This window comes from Arachis hypogaea, chromosome 20 (assembly GCF_003086295.3).
Source record: "Arachis hypogaea cultivar Tifrunner chromosome 20, arahy.Tifrunner.gnm2.J5K5, whole genome shotgun sequence".
NCBI lineage: Eukaryota > Viridiplantae > Streptophyta > Magnoliopsida > Fabales > Fabaceae > Arachis > Arachis hypogaea.
Window position 1 is genome coordinate 138,581,527 of NC_092055.1, and position 17,560 is coordinate 138,599,086.

The 17,560-nt window shown below is 34.4% G+C and overlaps 2 protein-coding genes across 6 annotated transcripts; one reads left to right on the plus strand and one right to left on the minus strand.

Moving 5' to 3' along the window:
- Nucleotides 1-4,428: 4,428 nt before the first annotated feature.
- On the plus strand, nt 4,429-10,449 carry LOC112783097 (general transcription factor IIH subunit 2). 5 transcript variants are annotated; one of them, XM_072231633.1, is made up of 7 exons: nt 4,550-4,860; nt 5,355-5,421; nt 5,525-5,608; nt 7,872-8,161; nt 8,450-8,911; nt 9,201-9,576; nt 9,850-10,449. In XM_072231633.1, the coding sequence occupies exons 4-7, from the start codon at nt 7,877-7,879 to the stop codon at nt 9,993-9,995; spliced, it is 1,269 nt and encodes a 422-aa protein (XP_072087734.1). In that variant the 5' UTR covers nt 4,550-4,860; nt 5,355-5,421; nt 5,525-5,608; nt 7,872-7,876; the 3' UTR covers nt 9,996-10,449. The 5 variants fall into 5 exon arrangements, with proteins under 5 accessions (XP_025681650.1, XP_025681652.1, XP_072087734.1 ...); XM_025825867.3 differs by having other exon boundaries at nt 4,539-4,860; nt 5,355-5,608; XM_025825868.3 differs by having other exon boundaries at nt 4,565-4,860; nt 5,382-5,608.
- Nucleotides 10,450-15,658: 5,209 nt separating this feature from the next.
- LOC112785000 (transcription factor bHLH106) lies at nt 15,659-17,269 on the minus strand. Its single transcript, XM_025828397.3, has 2 exons — nt 16,812-17,269; nt 15,659-16,492 (listed from the first exon to the last, which is right to left on the minus strand). Exons 1-2 carry the CDS (start codon nt 17,088-17,090, stop codon nt 16,055-16,057), a joined length of 717 nt encoding a protein of 238 aa, XP_025684182.1. The 5' UTR covers nt 17,091-17,269; the 3' UTR covers nt 15,659-16,054.
- Between the last annotated feature and the right edge of the window lie 291 nt (nt 17,270-17,560).

Genomic DNA, 17,560 nt, shown 5'->3' on the forward strand with positions numbered 1-17,560 from the left:
GCCTTCCCGTCAGCAGGACCCTCCTCATGGGCAGGGGAAGCCTGACCCCCTAAGCCCTGCTTTCCCGACGTCTCGGTATCCTGGGCAGGGGAAGCCTGACCCTCCTTTTCCCCTGACGGACCCTCCGACTTGCCGGCGTCCTTCTCTTCGGCATTCTCATCATCACTAGCCTCAAAAAAGGTCTTCATCAGATTCTCGAGACCGGTCACGGTGGCAGACATTTCCACTGCGAATAAACAACAAGAACGTTAGTCGTCAAACCGGAAATAAGAAGAACAACGACAAAGAAACATAGACAAACAAGAAAAGCAACTCACGAATATAGCTTCGACCGGCCTCCCGTTCACCCATAAGAAGGTGGGGGTTCACAGGATTCTTTTCAAAGATAGCAAGAAGAACGTTCGCTATCTGCTTATCTACAGCCGACAACCTCTTGTACGACACTTTCACAAAAGGATTCGACCCCGCGCCGAAGCTCCAGTAAGTCTGGATAAGGCGCTCCCCCTCTAACGACAACCAGAAGGGGTGGCGACCCTTGACGGGACGAACCTTGAAATACTTATCCTTAAAACCATGGTAGGAATCCTCAAAAAGGCTAAAAATCTTCCTACCCTGGGCAGCACGGAAAGAAAGAAACCCCTTTCTTGCTTTCCCCTGTTTGGAGGGGTTGGTAAGGTTGAAATAAAAGAGAAAAACGTCCACCGACGCCGGCAGCTCTAAGTACTCGCGACCATCTCGAAGCAGCGGATCGAAGCCCAGCTGTTCGGATGAAGTTGAGACGGGGGAACGGATATCCGGTTCAGCAGCGCCATTTGAAAATCGGAGAACGGTATCCGAACACCAACTTGTGTGAACATGGACTTATAAAACCAGATCCAATCGGGGACGCGGGGAGAATGAAAATTGAGCTCATAAATACGCTCATGAGGAAGCGGAACAATGGCCTCGTAGTTGGCCTCCTCGTCAGTACCCCCACACAAGTAGCCGGCCTGCCGGAACTCCGTCAGTTCCCCCAAGTCCATCTGGTTGGGTGAACTCCTTATATCGTCTGTCACCCAAGCATACGGGTCGTAAGCCGCAGCAGATCCGGAAGACCGGGAGACAACGCGAGGCATACCTACAGCGGGGTACCACTCCGTTAGTCTATGAGGTCGGGAGCCCGAAAAATTCTCAGAAACTACACCTTTTCAACTCAATCATAACCAGATACGACTAAAAACTACACCTACCTCACAAACCACCCAAAAAGGCCTATCCTGGAATGGTACCCCTTCCCTAACTCACCTATCCCAACACTGGAAAAACCTCTTAACAAAAATAAACCAACCATGCAACAAATGCAAACAACAAATCACACAACAGCAGAACATAACATAGATACCAGAAGAAAGAAACCAGAAGATTACCTGAAACGATGAAGAAAATCTGGATTGAAAGTTGGAGCAAGAGGGAGTTCGCACAGAAAGCTTTGGATGCTAGGGAGAAAGAGGGGATGGAAATAGTGAGAGTGGGAGGTGGATAGGGAAAAAACTGTTTAAAAACCACCCCCAAAAGCGCGAAAGGAAGCAGGGGCAAGACTGTCTTTACGCACGGGTTTTTCAAATCATTATGAGCATTAAATGCCCAGCGCGGAGAACGAAACGGCAACAGATGCCACAGCAGATCAAGAGACGCGCGCAAGAGACGCGTCCCTCCCACGATCAGCCGACCCGACGACAACGCACGAGTGTGAACGTCACGCGCCACCCATGGCCCCCACGACCATCGCTGACGCGTCGGGGGCACTGTTACGGCCTGGCCCAAACTCGCGCGGGTCGACCCGACCCGAGTTCTCGCCGGCCATATAATACGCCGTCTGTGTTTCCTGGTAGACACTCCGACGCCCTTGTCAGAATATGTGCAGGCGGAGAGGAAATGATGTGTGAATGTGACGTACCTTGGGGGGAGAGCCAGTCTCCCCCTTATATACATGTCAGTAGTGGGCCCCTTCAATGGCCAGGCCCATGCCCTCAAGGGCGTTGTCATTCGGCTGTGTGCAAGCCGTACGGGACGCGTGTCCGGGTCGGGTGGAGGGCGTATTATATGGCCGGCGAGAACTCGGGTCGGGTCGACCCGCGCGAGTTTGGGCCAGGCCGTAACACTATTGATCCCTATAACTTCACCAAATTTTCAATTAGGTCTTCATACTTTATTTTTCTTTTTAATTGAATTCCTACATTACTTTTAATTTTGTAATTAGGTCATTTTCATATAAAAAACGTTAAAATTAATATAATATTTATCCTAAAATACATGTAATAAAAAATTTCATTAAGTTTTTAATTATTAATATTTTTAATTTATAAAAAAATATTCAGTTAACTCAAATTTTTTTATTTTAAAAATCCTAATTATACAATTAAAAATAATATAAAAATCAATTAAAAAAATAAAAATTTAATTAAAAATTTAAAAAAACTATCAAACTAACACAAACACAATAATTAAATCAGATAAATATAACAATAATATAATACTTGTACATATTCAATTACCATAATAACACGCAATACATACCAAATATATGCAAATAGTATACATATTCATACACTACTCATAGAGATACTTTGTCAGCGGATTGGATTAACAGAACTAATTGTAATAAATATTAATTAATCAAGATAAACTTTAAACGTGGCAGAACATGGAATACAGTTGTGTCCTAATTAAGCGAGGGAGGGGAATAGAAGACAATGTTAACTGAAAATTGGGTCAAATGCTTGTTAAAATCACACCCATCATTCTTTTAAGAATCCAATGGCTCTAAGCGCCGCTAATCACGACATCTATTTGCATCTGCTCTCTCCTCATCACATTAATCATTTCTCTCTTTCTAAGTTGGCAAGCAAAAGTGTCTAATTAATTGGATTTTGACAAACTTTTCCATTTGAAGTTGTTGGGTAAAGGGACAAAGTTTTCATGGTGCCAACTGAGAATTGCCTTCGGACAAGCTATTAATTAATTAGGATTAATATCATGGTTAATTAGGTTGTAACACTACTACTAGGCTGCATTTGTTTATGAAAACAGGATAAGACAAGACATTTAGAATAAGATATAAATGACAGAAACACTAAATTTTATGTTCTTGTATTCTTTTTAGTGATCAACTAGAACAAATTATGAATTCAATTTATTTTCATTTTTTTAATTAAAAAATTTGAGACAAAAAATATAATAATAAAAAATTAATCAAAATAATAAAAAAATAAAAAATAAGTTATGTCTCTTAATAGTGTCTCTGAATACATTATTTTTGTCTATATTTTTTTTTGTCAAACATGATTTTATGTTTCTCTGTCAGTGTCCTATTTTTGTAAATAAATACAGCCGTATAATAATACTACTAATAATTGAAATAATTATTACTTAATTAATTAATGAATGTGTGCTTCTCTAAGTTGGATAGGAAGCTGCTAAATGGTGTGTGAAACGTTGGAAGCCCCTTTTTAAGAGGAAATTTAGGGTTATAATCTTATGGTTGGGGTTTTATTTGGGAGGAAGTAATCAAGTAATGCCTAGAGTATTACTAAATGGAGTAATGCTATAAAGTTCTTATGTATTGATTTGGATGTTGAAACTTGAAGCTACTTTCTAATTTCTTCTTTTTTTTTTAATTTTTATTTTTGGATAGTGAAAAATAATATATATATATATTATTAAAATTAATTATTAAATCAATATAAAATATATATTAAAATATAAAATACATATTAAAAATAAATTAAACTATATATATTTATATATAATAATTAATTTTAATATACATCTAATATAATTCACCTCACGAAAAAAATACCATGATTAGAGGACTTTGGTGGGAATGGCCCACTTTATCTTCATGATGAAATTGGAATTGCTCCAAATGACCAGACCAAGGAGAAGAATGGAGGGAAATACAAGAAAGGGACAACCATTTGGGAGTTTTTGATCATTGAGCAACACCATGGTATTGGTGGCAGTTACTAAAATTTTATTTTATTTTATTTTCAAACTGTTTATTACTTTATTTCTTAACTAATTTTATTTCTTTTCATTATTTTTCTTGCTAGTCCTTAAGAAAAAAATATTTACATAATTTAGAAGTGGGAGACTGGGAGTAATCATCGGCAAAAACATGTCAAAGACTGGTGGATGGAATCTCTGACAATTTCTTGGGCAAAAGATTATGCTTTGCAGAACTTTCTTAGGGATTAGAGAATCTCTGCCCAAATTCCCTCCCAAAGTTTAACTTTGATGCTCATTTTCATTCTATTTTTCTTTCATGTTTTGCTTTATGTTACGTAAAACTACTAAATAAATAATTTGGGCCTATGAGCGGATAAACCCATTTAGGGAGGCCCAGTATGGAACTCATAATTAGGCCCATATATTCATAGCTTTTTGGTCACGGTCCAACCCAGTTAGAGAAGCCCAACTGGACCGGGCCACAACACCCAAGCATAATCCGACCCGGACAACCCAGATCATCGTCTTCCATGGCTGCCGCTGCTGAGACGCCTTTCTTTTCGGGTTGCAGATCTTCATTCTTCCTCTGCTCCACTCGCATGAGATAGGCGCCACACCGCTGCGCTTCCAGGGCAGATGCTCGGAACGGACGACGAAGAGAGATAGACACGGCTTCGTTATTGCTCGCTCTTCCTTCAATTAGCGGAGAAGCCCATGTAGCCCAAACAAAGAGGTTAAAGTTAAAGGCCCAAGCCCAAGTAGCCCAACTTAACAAGACGGCGAAACCAAACTGCCACGGGAAGGGAGGTTCTTCTCTTACGTAGGAACGGAGTTCATAGCAGAGCCATCATCTTACTCAGAAGAATCTACTTAGTAAGTACCATCTACTGCTACTTCCCTCTGATCTAATCTCATTTATTATAATGTTTCTTTTATGACCATGTATATATATAAGGAACTTAGTAATTGAGGGTTTGGTGCGTTTCAAGTTTTGCTCACCTTCAAGGTGTTTGATACAATGTCAGTGTCAGAGTCAGCTTGCTTTCTAGTAGCTTTTTTATTTGTTTTATTTTATTGTGTGAATTTGCTTTTGGAATTTCCACTATTGGATCCTTGTTTTTGTTTTTGAATGTTGGATGATCTGTTTTGTTATGGTAAGAAATATGCATGCTGAGATAGAGATAGGAAGCCTGCGCGTTTTGTTAATAATGTTGCTGGTTTGATTTATGAGCTTATTGATTGTGTGCTCCTTCGGGTGATTTTGCACTTGAGCTGTTTGATGAAATGCGCAATAGGCTTATACATGTAAAATCCAAAAAAACTTTTATATTTATTTTCAAAATACCTAATTCCAAAATGAAATCCAGTCTTTGCCTCTCCTCTTCCTCTCCCAGCCCAACTGCGAGTTCCATCGTTCTCTTCCAGCCAGCTGCTGTGAGTTCCCTTCTCACTCTCCCAGCTGTGCGAATTTCTCCAGCCTGATTCTCCTTCTCAGTTCTCACCGTCTTCTCCTTCCCGTCGCCATTGCCTTTTGCAGTCCTCACCTTCCAGTAGTTGTCCGGTCATCGGTGCTGCTGCCTTCCTGCAGTGCCCTCCGGTCGCTGTCATCACCTCAGTTCCGGTAGGTTCTCTACTCCTCTTTGATCCCTTGTTGTGTTGTTGGTTTATCTTCTTGGTGCTAAGGTGGTTTTTAATTTATTTGCTATGTTCATATTTCTGATGTGTTAGACTGTTAGTTGTTCTTGTAAAGCTAATTAATAATAGTGTGTTAGACTGACTCTGGACTAGCGACTATCATAACTGGTAAGTCCGTCTCTCGTTGATCGGTAGGACCTGGAAAAAGCATGCCATGAAGGACTCTTGCCCTCAGCTCACTGAACTACAGGGGTTTCTATAAATATTAAATTAAAGCGGGTGTGAACTCCAACCTTACCCTATAACCAAGTAAAGCTTTTGCAGCTCTATATCCAATTCCTACTGCTAAGCAAGCCCACCGTCAAGCTAGTCAAACTAGAGCATGACTTTATTCTTTATTTAGGATTACTCTGTTGAATTTATTCTTTATTTTTTTTTAACATATGATTCTTTTGGAGTCTGATATTCTGATCTACATTGTATGTTAAGAATGATGATTACATGATTATTCTCTATTTTTCTAGCTTATCTCTAGGGTGAAAACAACAACCTTTTCAGCCAGTTTTCCTTGTTTCCACTTTGATCAAGCATCTATTTTGATTTTTCATCTCATGTCTTGTTTCTTGTTTCTTGTTTCCCCTCTGAAGACAATATTTCTTTTATATATTCTATGCCTACACTGATTTGTTTGCTAATAACAGTGGAAATAATTGTTAAATAGTAATAATGAATTTATTGAGACTTGAGCGTGTTACATTCAAACTAGGAATTTCTCATATTGGGAAATACAAGATATTATATGTTGTTAATTGGCAATCAAAATGTATTACTGTGACATTACAAAAAGCTATATAAGGCAAGGCAACCACAAATGAGTATAGGATGCAAGACATGGCATGTTGTACCATGATATGAAATCAATTTCTAATTATATTACATTTCTTCTGCTTGGGTTATTAAAATATGTTGGAATGTTGTACAAGATGCTGTGAAAACTTGCTTGCATATTGAGCCTGTTTGGATGCAAACTAATTCTGCATTTTACATGTATACAGTTCTTGTTTTCTGTTCACAAATAGTCATTTTAACATAATTGTCTCTGCTTTTTCTTTGATTTTAGTGGTTGTTTGTAGAAAGTAGAGGAAAAGAATGATAGGTTGTGGTGAAATTGATCAAAACATACATTTTTCTTGTTGCTAAGGTCTTGCAAGTATTATCATATTCCCATGGATTTCTTTTACATTGTTGTGTGCATATAGCTTTTAGTTGTAACAATGCTTATTGTCATTTTGTTTGTTCTTTACTTCATAGTTTCCTAGTTTATTAGCTGTAAGTTGTTGCATATGTTTTGATTTTGCTAATTTTTATCTAATTTCGTGAATGATCTCTTTCTACATTTTGATTTTTTTCTATTGTTGTTATTGAAGCATATCTTTTCAATGGTGCAATATAATCTTATTGAAAAAACCATTTTATAGATTTAAATCAGTGTTATCATGGTTAAAAAGGCTAAACTGGTTTTTTAAAGTATACAAAATGGGTTTATAAGTCAAAATTGATTTTGCATAAAACTGGTTTTTAAATGAAAGTTGGTTTTGAAATGCAAAATCTGGTTTTTAAATGAAAAAACCAGTTGTTTTTTAAAACCAGTTTTTATTTTCAAAACCGATTTAAAACCAGTTTATTACTTTTGTAAGTGTTTAAGAATTGGTTTTCTCATTTAAAACCAGTTTGGTTTACTAATGTTAACCAAATTTTTGGTTAACTGGATTCTGGAATTATATTTGGTTTTTTCGTTAACCTTAACCATGAGCAGCCCTCTGCACAGTGTGAATGGAGCGTCTCAGGTTGATTGGTTGTATGCTACTCGTTATGGAAAATGCGTCAATCATAATTAAAGTATGGCAAATTCCAAAGGAGTCACAAATCAAAAGTGAAACACTTAGCCTGTATTTGTGCAAAATGTTTTTTATCTTTTATTTTTTTTAAATCAAATCAGAATTTTGTTATTAGGTTTGGCATATTTCATTTGTCCTAATTTTACTACGTGTAATGTATTTTCTTTTGTAGCCTTTTATTGTTTACAGACAGTTACTTTCTGTGTTTGTGATGTGATTACACCTTAAGATCTCTTTTTCTTTAGTGTTCAAAGATTCATGTCTTTTATGAGTGGATTAAGACACACAATTTCTTTGATTGCTGCTATTGTTGCCCTTGATAATTAGCTGTTAGCACATCTTTTGCTCTAGGAATTATGAATAATACTGTTAAAAGACCACTTAACGGAGGGGTAGAAGACGATGATGAGGATGAAGCTGATGGTGCAGACCTTGAAGCCTGGGAGAGAACTTATGCAGAAGATAGATCATGGGAGTCTTTGCAAGAGGATGAATCTGGACTTCTTCGCCCCATAGATACTACAGCCATTCACCATGCCCAGTATCGCAGACGGCTTCGTGCCCTTGCTTCCACAGCAGCTACTGCTCGAATTCAGAAGGGTCTTATCCGTTACCTATACATTGTTGTTGACCTGTCCAAGGTATTTTAATTATTACTTTATAGTTTCTCCATGAACATCGTATTTGAGACTGGATTTTGATTTGAATTCCTTTGTAGTTTCTCCATGAACATCATGCCTGAAAGGACTTGAGAAGTATCTCATTCAAATTGTAATTGAAGTTGCAACTGTAGTAATAATAATAAAAAGATATCGGAGAAATATGTAATAAAAGTTCTAAAAATAAATGTAAAACATTAAATTTATTTATGTGTCCTATTTCATTCCTCCTCTTTGTATTCATAACTTGGTTTCTGTCATTATTTGAAGGCAGCTTCGGAGACAGATTTAAAACCAAGTAGGATGGCTGTGATTGGAAGACAGGTTGAGGCATTTATCAGGGAGTTCTTTGATCAGAATCCACTTAGTCATATTGGTCTGGTGACCATAAAAGATGGGATTGCACATTGTTTAACAGAACTTGGAGGCAGTCCTGAGTCCCACATTAAAGCTTTGATGGGTAAACTGGAATGCTCAGGTGATGCTTCCCTGCAAAACGCACTAGAGCTTGTTCTTGGCTATCTAAACCAAATTCCATCATATGGCCATCGAGAAGTTCTGATCTTATATTCAGCTCTTAGTACGTGTGATCCTGGTGACCTCATGGAAACCATCCAGAAATGCAAAAAGAGTAAAATAAGGTGTTCTGTCATTGGCCTTGCTGCTGAAATGTTCATATGCAAACATCTCAGCCAAGAAACTGGAGGAACTTACTCTGTTGCACTAGATGAGGTTAGTTATTATTACTGTTCATATACAAAAAATCCTCCTGTATCAAATTGATTTAGTTAGTCAAGCAAACTTCCTGTAAATAAGAACTTGGAATATTGCTCATCACCTAAAATGTCGTAATGTTTTCAAATTTTAGTTTGTATATACATGGATGATAGAGTGCAATGGTGTCATTTGATCTATGTAGCTAACTCCACTTAATGGGATAAGACTTTATTTTTTGTTGTAGTAGGCTTGGAGTTTGTATACATGGATGTTTGAATTCATATAGTTATATACTCTCATGCAGTCCCACCTGAAAGAGTTAGTTCTGGAGCATGCTCCACCACCTCCAGCAATAGCAGAGTATGCTACTGCTAATCTAATTAAGATGGGTTTTCCACAAAGAGCCGCCGAGAGTGCTGTTGCTATTTGTACATGTCATGAAGAGGCTAGGACAGGAGGAGGTTACACTTGTCCAAGATGCAAAGTTCGTGTTTGTGAGCTACCAACTGAATGTCGCATCTGTGGATTGACGCTTATCTCTTCACCCCATTTGGCAAGGTCATATCATCATCTTTTTCCAATAGTGCCATTTGATGAGGTCTCTCAAACATCTCAAAATGGTAGTAGTCACAATTTTTCCAGTGATTGTTTTGGCTGTCAACAAAGTCTTCTAAGTCAGGGTAAGCTTCTGCAGAAAGATAGTCAAGACCGAGATTTTGTTTCATTCTTTTTTTTTTTTTTTTTTGTAAAAATAAAAATTTGTCTCCTTAGGTAGGTATTTGTGCTTTATTTAGTTAGTTTGTTGCTACATAAGCCAACCTGAAATGATTGTAGCATTAGTTAATGTTGTATTATCCTTGCGATTTCTCATTTCTTCCAAATAGTATTGCTTGTAAAGTATGCTGTTGCTCAATATTTTCTTAAAATCCCTCCCTTGACTGTTTGTGGCGCAGGAAACAAGCCAGGACTTTCTGTTACTTGCCCAAAATGCAAGCAACAATTTTGCCTCGATTGTGATATTTACATTCACGAGAGCTTACATAACTGCCCAGGCTGTGAGAGTTTCAGGCATTCTAATTCAGTAACCACTGCACAGTGATTGCCAAGCTTCGACCCTTGTGTTAAAACATCCACCTAGGTGTTCTATACTGTCTCATTACCAGATTCAATCCACCTACTGGACTGATGATTTTTGTGTTTCAAGGCATAAGACTAACATTACCATATGCTCATGGATCAGAATGGTTTGATCTTGATGCAAGCCGTTGAACAGGAAATGCTTTGCAGGAACCGAATGGAGATTATTTATACTGTGGTGAGATTTTTCTTTACCATTTTAAACTGCAACAACAACTGATCCTTTTCCGCCTTTTATTCTTTGCTGGAAATTGAGGCACATGTAACGGTTGTCCCATTTGAATGAGGATCTCTATGTCAAGTTTAGAAGTAAGCGGTAAAATCTTGTAGATTTTTTTTAAAAAAATCTCTGGGCTGACCCCACTGTTCTTGCTTGCAGATAATATTTTATTAAATCATCACTGCTTTGCATAAAATATTTACATGATATTTACATTTGCCAATCATTGCTATGAACTTCTAACTGCAGCTAACATGATATTCTTATTATAGTTTATCATAGAAGATTTGTTCTCGTTATCATTCTTGTAATCTTGTGTGTGCGCCTTATAGAACTTCTACAATCAGTATCACTTACAGAATATATACTAGACGCTTTTTTGTTTCTTATTCAGATTCAGATTTTCTCTTATTGTGTGGTTTTCTTCTTCTTCTTTAACATAATCCACGCATTAATCTTCAACTTCTTACTAATCAAGAGGTAAAATAAGGTCATAATGCTAGTAGACCTATGAAATTTATTGTTTCTAAGGAACTAGAAAACAATTAGGGGCAGGAGAGATTCAGATTTCAAGAGTTACCATTATTCACAGGTTTCGAACTGAACTAACTAAGGATAACAATAGAATAATTAGATGCTAGATTTCTCAGCTGCAGATTCAACGGTGAGTACGAGGATGGGAAACCCCTTTGTTGATTAGATAGTCCAGGTAATTTGTAGACACGTGTTTGCTTTTGTATGGCTGAAACAGAAGTTAGAGAATCATATATAGTGTACATTTACATAATTTTGGTAAAGAATGTGTCCTTTTTACCCATTTGACCTCTGAGCCCGATACAAACCTCTTCACAAACAAAGAATGTGTGTGGATTGTCGGCTTAGTACATGCTGTTAAACTGAAACAAACATAAAGCTCTGATTTAGTTTGGATATTTATCTTAGATATAATAAATATGAAAATAGAGAGATAGAGATATAAAAATATAAAAAAAATGTTTATATTTTTATTTTGCTTTTATTATTTTATTCCATCCACATCAAATTACTATCTTCCTTCTTTCAACACTATTTTTGACCAACAAAAGCTTTTGTCTCTCTCTCTCTCTCCATTTGATGTGTCTTTCATTTCAGAGTGGATAGAAAAGTTATAGAGACAAAATCCTTTTTCTATATCTGTTCATGTCTCTTTTTTCAAATATTTTATTTCTGTATATATATTTCTATCTCAGAATAGAAACCAAACGGAGTCCGATTTTTACTTGGTTGCATGTAATCGTGTGTCGATTTGAATCGCATTCTACGATTAACCATGTAAAAAGATTTAGCAGAAGATTTATTCTAGTTCTAGAGATAAAATGAAACTTGTAGTTTATGGGTCTGGATGGAGAAGAAAGGGGAAGGCAGAACAATGCTTATGAGGACAAAAAGGGAATCGAGTTAAAAAAAAGTGTGTATACCAAGCTAAGCACGTTCCCGACAAATCACTCTTTACACAATGCACTTTGTCTGCACTTTGAAAACTACTTCATCTTCTTTCTCAAGTTTAAAGTTTAACCCACTGTTTATTAGTACTGCCATCATTATGATAAGTAAAACCTTTTTTTCATAGACTCCACATGAAGACAAACATTAGATTAAATTAGATTCACTCCTTCGGTTTTTCTATCTAACATAGGAAAATATTGAAACCTTATCTTACATTACAAAGTATAGAAAGTAAAGAAAAGGAGAACAGATTCAGAATTAATTAGTTCCTTGAACGAATAAATAGTTCATTTTATTTTATTACATATTTTTATGTGGTATTTATTAAAATTTCTACTATTATTTTTTTATTAGGTAGCATTATTTTCTTATATGTACTATATATATTTGTGAAAAACTTTCAAGTAAACCGGTACATTAATATTTCAGTAATTTTTAACTATTGATCTTAATTATAAAAAAATATATAATATATATAATTAAGATTAATGGTTAAAATTCATTAAAACACCGATGTATGCTTGAAAGCTTTCCTTACTTATAATTATATAGTTGTGTATCACCAATATAAAATAGTTTTGATTATTCTGATGTTTATGTTTGCATCATTTGGAGATACAAAAATTTTTTAATATTTAAAATTCCATATGCTCAAATTCAATTCTATATACCATGTATTTCTTTTTTCTTTCTCTATTCTACAGTTTTTTTTTTCTTTTTTTCTTTTTGTTTCGGTCCCTAGTATATGAGTATATAGATTATAGTGTTACCTTTTGTCAGCTTCCTTTATGCACGCTTCTTTCTCGCGTGTTCTTTGGTGTTCACATTATTATTACATATAAATCTCAATACGTACACATTCACAATGCAGCAGCTATAATTCATGCCACCTATCTATATACATTATAGTCAGTTTTGCTTTTTCCTTTTTGTGATTGCTCTTCTTTCTCCTGCATTTTCCACAATTAATCCATTCATTCCCTAGTTTGTTGCTGAGTTTATAAAGCAATATTAAAAAAAAAGGGTTTTTTTTTTTTTAATTATTCTTCATGACACATGACAAAGATCGACAATTTTATCGTTGTGCTTTTTAATTGGTTTAACAAAAATATTGACTCGAGTTAAGATGAGGACATGAATTCAAGCTCTCCTAAGAATTAAACTTAAAAGTTATAAGGAGGCTTAGTAGAATGATTGTGATGAGAACCGAACTGATTTTAATTGGCTACAATTAACCTTTTCTTATGTAACACTACTATATATTTTGTGTCACAATGAGCAATGACACATACAAATTAAACTATAAGTTAATTTTGTTGTATACTTAGATAACATTTTAATTATATTATTTGTTGATTAATGATGGTACTATGTTTAACTTCACATCGATATATACATCAAAATATTCATCACTAAAACCCTTATTATTATTAGCCATAATTAGTATTATTATTACTATCATAATTGCACTACATTATTGTTGTTATTATATTGTTAGTGTTAAACAACAAAGCTAACTTTTAACAATAATCGCACTCACGATATCAGTAGAGGTGGGTTTATATGTTTAATCAAAGATGATAGAGAAACAGTTACTAATAAGAAATAAGCTTGTATTTTATTTTTTTTTTTTTTTGTAAAAAAAAAATATCCAAGGTTTGATTATTCCCATAATTAAAGTTAGAACTATTTGAATGGACATTTTATAAATAGGCGTTTCTATATATGTATGTTTAAATAACTTTAAAACATCTTCTAACTCTAATAAAATAATTAGATGCCATTTCTATCAAATTTTTATTACGAAAATTGTTAAAACCGATTAATTATTTTTCTAATCATATTAGATATATATTAAAATTAGTTACTAATATAAAATATATATTAAAAATAAATTAAACTACATATATATTTATACATAAATATATAATAATTAATTTTAATAGTAAATTTTAATATAAAAATAATATTTTTATTATTTTTTATATGCAATAATACTGCTATAGTTCGAATTTCAGTTAGAAATGGTATTTATATTCGGTGTGTCCAATAGTTTCTTTAGGAAAATTTTTAAATATTCTTAAAATACTGTGTTTCAGAAATTTTAATGGTTAATTTTAATTAATATATATTCTATATATTTTTTATAATTGAAATTAGCGATTAAAACACTTAAACACTGTTATTCCAAAAACATTTAAAATTCTTCCATCCCTTTAAGTAATACTGGTTCATTTACTAATATTTTAATGTAACTTAATTTAAAACTAAGAAAATTCAATAATTAAGAGGCGAGGACGGATTATAATGATTAAGAATCGATGGCAGTGAGACACAAATAATGAAGTAAAAAGCTTTTAACCTGCATGACTACCCTCACTAGTGCACTATGCTGGTCAACACTCAAGACATTCAAACCAATGATACAACATCTTACGTTGGATTCCAATAAAAATTGAACACTCCACTCTCCAGAGACTTCATCAAGGAAACAAATATAGTAATAATTAAAGGTGAAGTTCTCTATCTCCTAACACAGTTTTCTGTTTAATAATTCATTTTAAGATTTGAACTCAAAATGATTAAAAAGATAAGATGAATCTATCTCCTAACCATTTTGGTTGATATATATTAGGTTAATTTTGTTATTCTGATTAAATTATATCAATTATGTTAGGTGTATACTAAAATCAGTTACTAACATAAAATATAGAAAAATGTTAAAGAACTATCAATTTTTTTTTTGTTATCACTTAACCATGAATATTTAAAAGTATGGGATAAATTATTGTATTACTAGATTAAAGAAATTAAACTAAAATAAAAAAAATTAAATTGATAGATAAGCGATGATAAAAAATAATAAATTCTGATAGTTTCTAATATTTTTCTAAAAGATATGTTAAAATATAAAATATATAATGAAAATAAATTAAACAACATATATATATTTATACACAAATATTAATATACAAATAATATTTTTAAAATTCTATTTATGGTTTATAAACAGATACTTTTCATTATATATTTAAATAATATCTGAATATTAAATTTATTTTTAAATTATTATCATGAATTCTAAAAAATCTTGTTTTACAATAAGGTTTATGTTTGTTTAAACACTATATTATCTTTTCAATCAAAGAATAAGAAAAATTAAAGTAAAAAAAAATGAGTGGCAACATATAATTATAATAAGAGTCTTGCTAGAGAGTCACCGGACTATTTGTATAATGTGTACAATGGGCTATTGAGTTACAAAATGAACATCTCCCATACTATCTAGAATAACCATCTAAGTACTAGGGATAATAACTCTTGATCTTTCGAATCTAGAACTCTAATACCATGTCATGATACCACGCATCCCAAAAACTTCAGCTGATGGAAAAAGGTAACACTAATGATTATATCTCTAATACTCCCTAAACCTCCATTGTACACATTATACAAATATTGGCTCCTCATTCTTTCCCTTATAATAATCCAATCCAACTATCCATTTCTCCTTTACAAAGAGCATATAGAAAGTGTAGATATAGATTGTGATTTGAATTAAAAGGCTTCAATAATTTTTTGATTGTAGCTAGGCTACAAGAGTAGTAGTGATCCCTTTAGTTCATTTCAGCAGACACTACAAAACAACATTTTGGGAACACATTCTTCCACTTTGTCACTTCACTGTCACATACACTCACAACAACTGTACTGTGCTGTAACTGAAAACCTCAGCATTCTCATTAGAATCTAACCCTAAATATAAAACCCAGTTCCCAACATGTATGTATTTCTTCTCTTTTTCCTCCCAATTCTTAAGAATCAGTGTAATATATATAGAAACCGAATATGCCATTCTTTCTATAGCTTGGAAACTCACACAACCATTTGCTTTTTCCAGAGAATTCAGACAATTCAAATACATTATACAACTTGCACAATAATATTAATAACCAAAAACTACATTTCTTTCTTCAATTACACTAATTCTCAGTAAGATTCTTTGCCTCCTGTTTTTTTCTACTTGCATGCAAGGATCCACATCATTCCAAACATCATCACATAAACCCTAAATCTTAACAAATTAAATCTAAATATTTAAACCCCTTAATTAACCACCTTAACTAATTGGTCACTCCTTTTTCAAACTCTCCAATACTTTTGGACTATATTGATAAGACATTGGATGCTACATTTGAAAAATAAAATAAAAATCTGCATAATAACAAAATTCAAAGTACCTAACATAATTTCCCAATTAAAAAAAGAAAAAACACCTAATAATATATCTTATATGGGCGGTTAGAATTTGAATTTCATGATGAAGCAGGCGTGAATCTTCGATCCATGGCACGGCGTCGTTTGGAGCGATCGGCGGAACCAGAGCGTTCAAGCAAGGACCTCAACGAGTTCTGAAGAAAATGAATGGACTCTATGCTGTTGTGTTCTTTGTCGGCGGCAACCACCAGAACGTTGCGGGTTCTTCCGCCTAGGGTTGCCATTTCTGCCCTCAGCGTCTTCAGGTGCAGAGATTTGAGAATCTCTATGAGCTCCGGGATGAGATCGGAGCGGTCCTCGCAGCACAGGGAGGCCTTGAATATCAGCCCTCCGTGGCCGCCGTCTGCGGTGGAAAGGACGCTGATCTCGTCTGTTTCGGAGGGTAGGGTTTCGAATTCGGTGATTATTTCTGATGTTTGCTGTTTTAACTCTTTCACTCTCTGCACCACCTTTGCAAGAAGCGATGCTTTATCTGTCTGCACCATAACACAAATTACTATTATCTTCTTCAGATTTGTGTATTCTGTTGGACTGAATTTGTGTGCCGTGAGATGTTTTTATTGTTGTCATAGACTAAGATGAAAGAGTGGTTTAATATTTATTCCTTGAATTTATTAAAAATTCATATGCAGTTATCTTTATAACAAGTGTGTTGATGACTTGACTAACCTACCAAAGTTGGATAGATGATAATGAGATTAATTAATACTAACTTGATGATCCAGACTATGGATTTAATTGTTAAGAGTAAGAGAAAAATGGAGGCAGTATTGTAGTGTAGAAATAAGAAGAGACCTTGGAGTTGCAAGGGAGAAGAGTGCGAAGACGAGCAAGGTGGGAATTGATTCTCTCCCTGCGTCTCTTCTCAGCTTCCTTGTGGTTTCTGAGGGCAGCCAGTGCTCTATCTTGTTGTTGATGATGAGAGGCTTGTGTCTCTATGGCGCTCATGTTATCATCAGAGGACACCTGATGCTGATGATGATGATCCATCATCAACATGGCAGCAGCCGGGTAATACCCACCACCGGCACCGGCACCAAGCAGTTGGAACAGGTCAGAGTTGTTATGGTCCATGTTGGTTGTTGAGTTTGATGAGTGAGTGTGTGTTTATGAATGAATGTATAGTGTGTTGCGTTGAATGTTGAAAATGAAGGATATTGTGGTTATTATGATTACGCTTTTTGACTCACACCATTCCCACTTTGTCTTTCTTCAACATCATCGACTTCTCTTCTTCCTACTTAATCTTCCCATTGCCTTTCGGTGCCTATTTCTTTAGATAAGGAGATTCGAACATACAACTTCCAAATGAGTATGAAAAGACTATACCATTTGAGTTATCATTAGCCTTTTAGCGTTCATTTCATTCCTTATATTTTATTACATATTATTTTTGCGATAATAATAAAAATTTAATTTTGATAATGTGAATATTTTATACATTTACTTAATTATATTTATTTTTTAAAATAGTCATATATAAAGACTATTAATTAAAAAATAAGTATTTTTAGTGAAAATTTGAAATGGTATTATGTTATTAG

What these genes read in the sequence shown, in the direction of transcription:
- LOC112783097 (XM_025825865.3), top strand. Translation starts at nt 7,877, where the DNA reads ATGAATAATACTGTTAAAAGACCACTTAACGGAGGGGTAGAAGACGAT. An exon ending in TTGTTGTTGACCTGTCCAAG is followed by an intron (nt 8,162 to 8,449) that starts GTATTTTAATTA and finishes CATTATTTGAAG; the next exon opens with GCAGCTTCGGAGACAGATTT. An exon ending in ACAAAGTCTTCTAAGTCAGG is followed by an intron (nt 9,577 to 9,849) that starts GTAAGCTTCTGC and finishes TTTGTGGCGCAG; the next exon opens with GAAACAAGCCAGGACTTTCT.
- LOC112785000 (XM_025828397.3), bottom strand. Translation starts at nt 17,090, where the DNA reads ATGGACCATAACAACTCTGACCTGTTCCAACTGCTTGGTGCCGGTGCC. An exon ending in TTCTCCCTTGCAACTCCAAG is followed by an intron (nt 16,493 to 16,811) that starts GTCTCTTCTTAT and finishes GTTATGGTGCAG; the next exon opens with ACAGATAAAGCATCGCTTCT.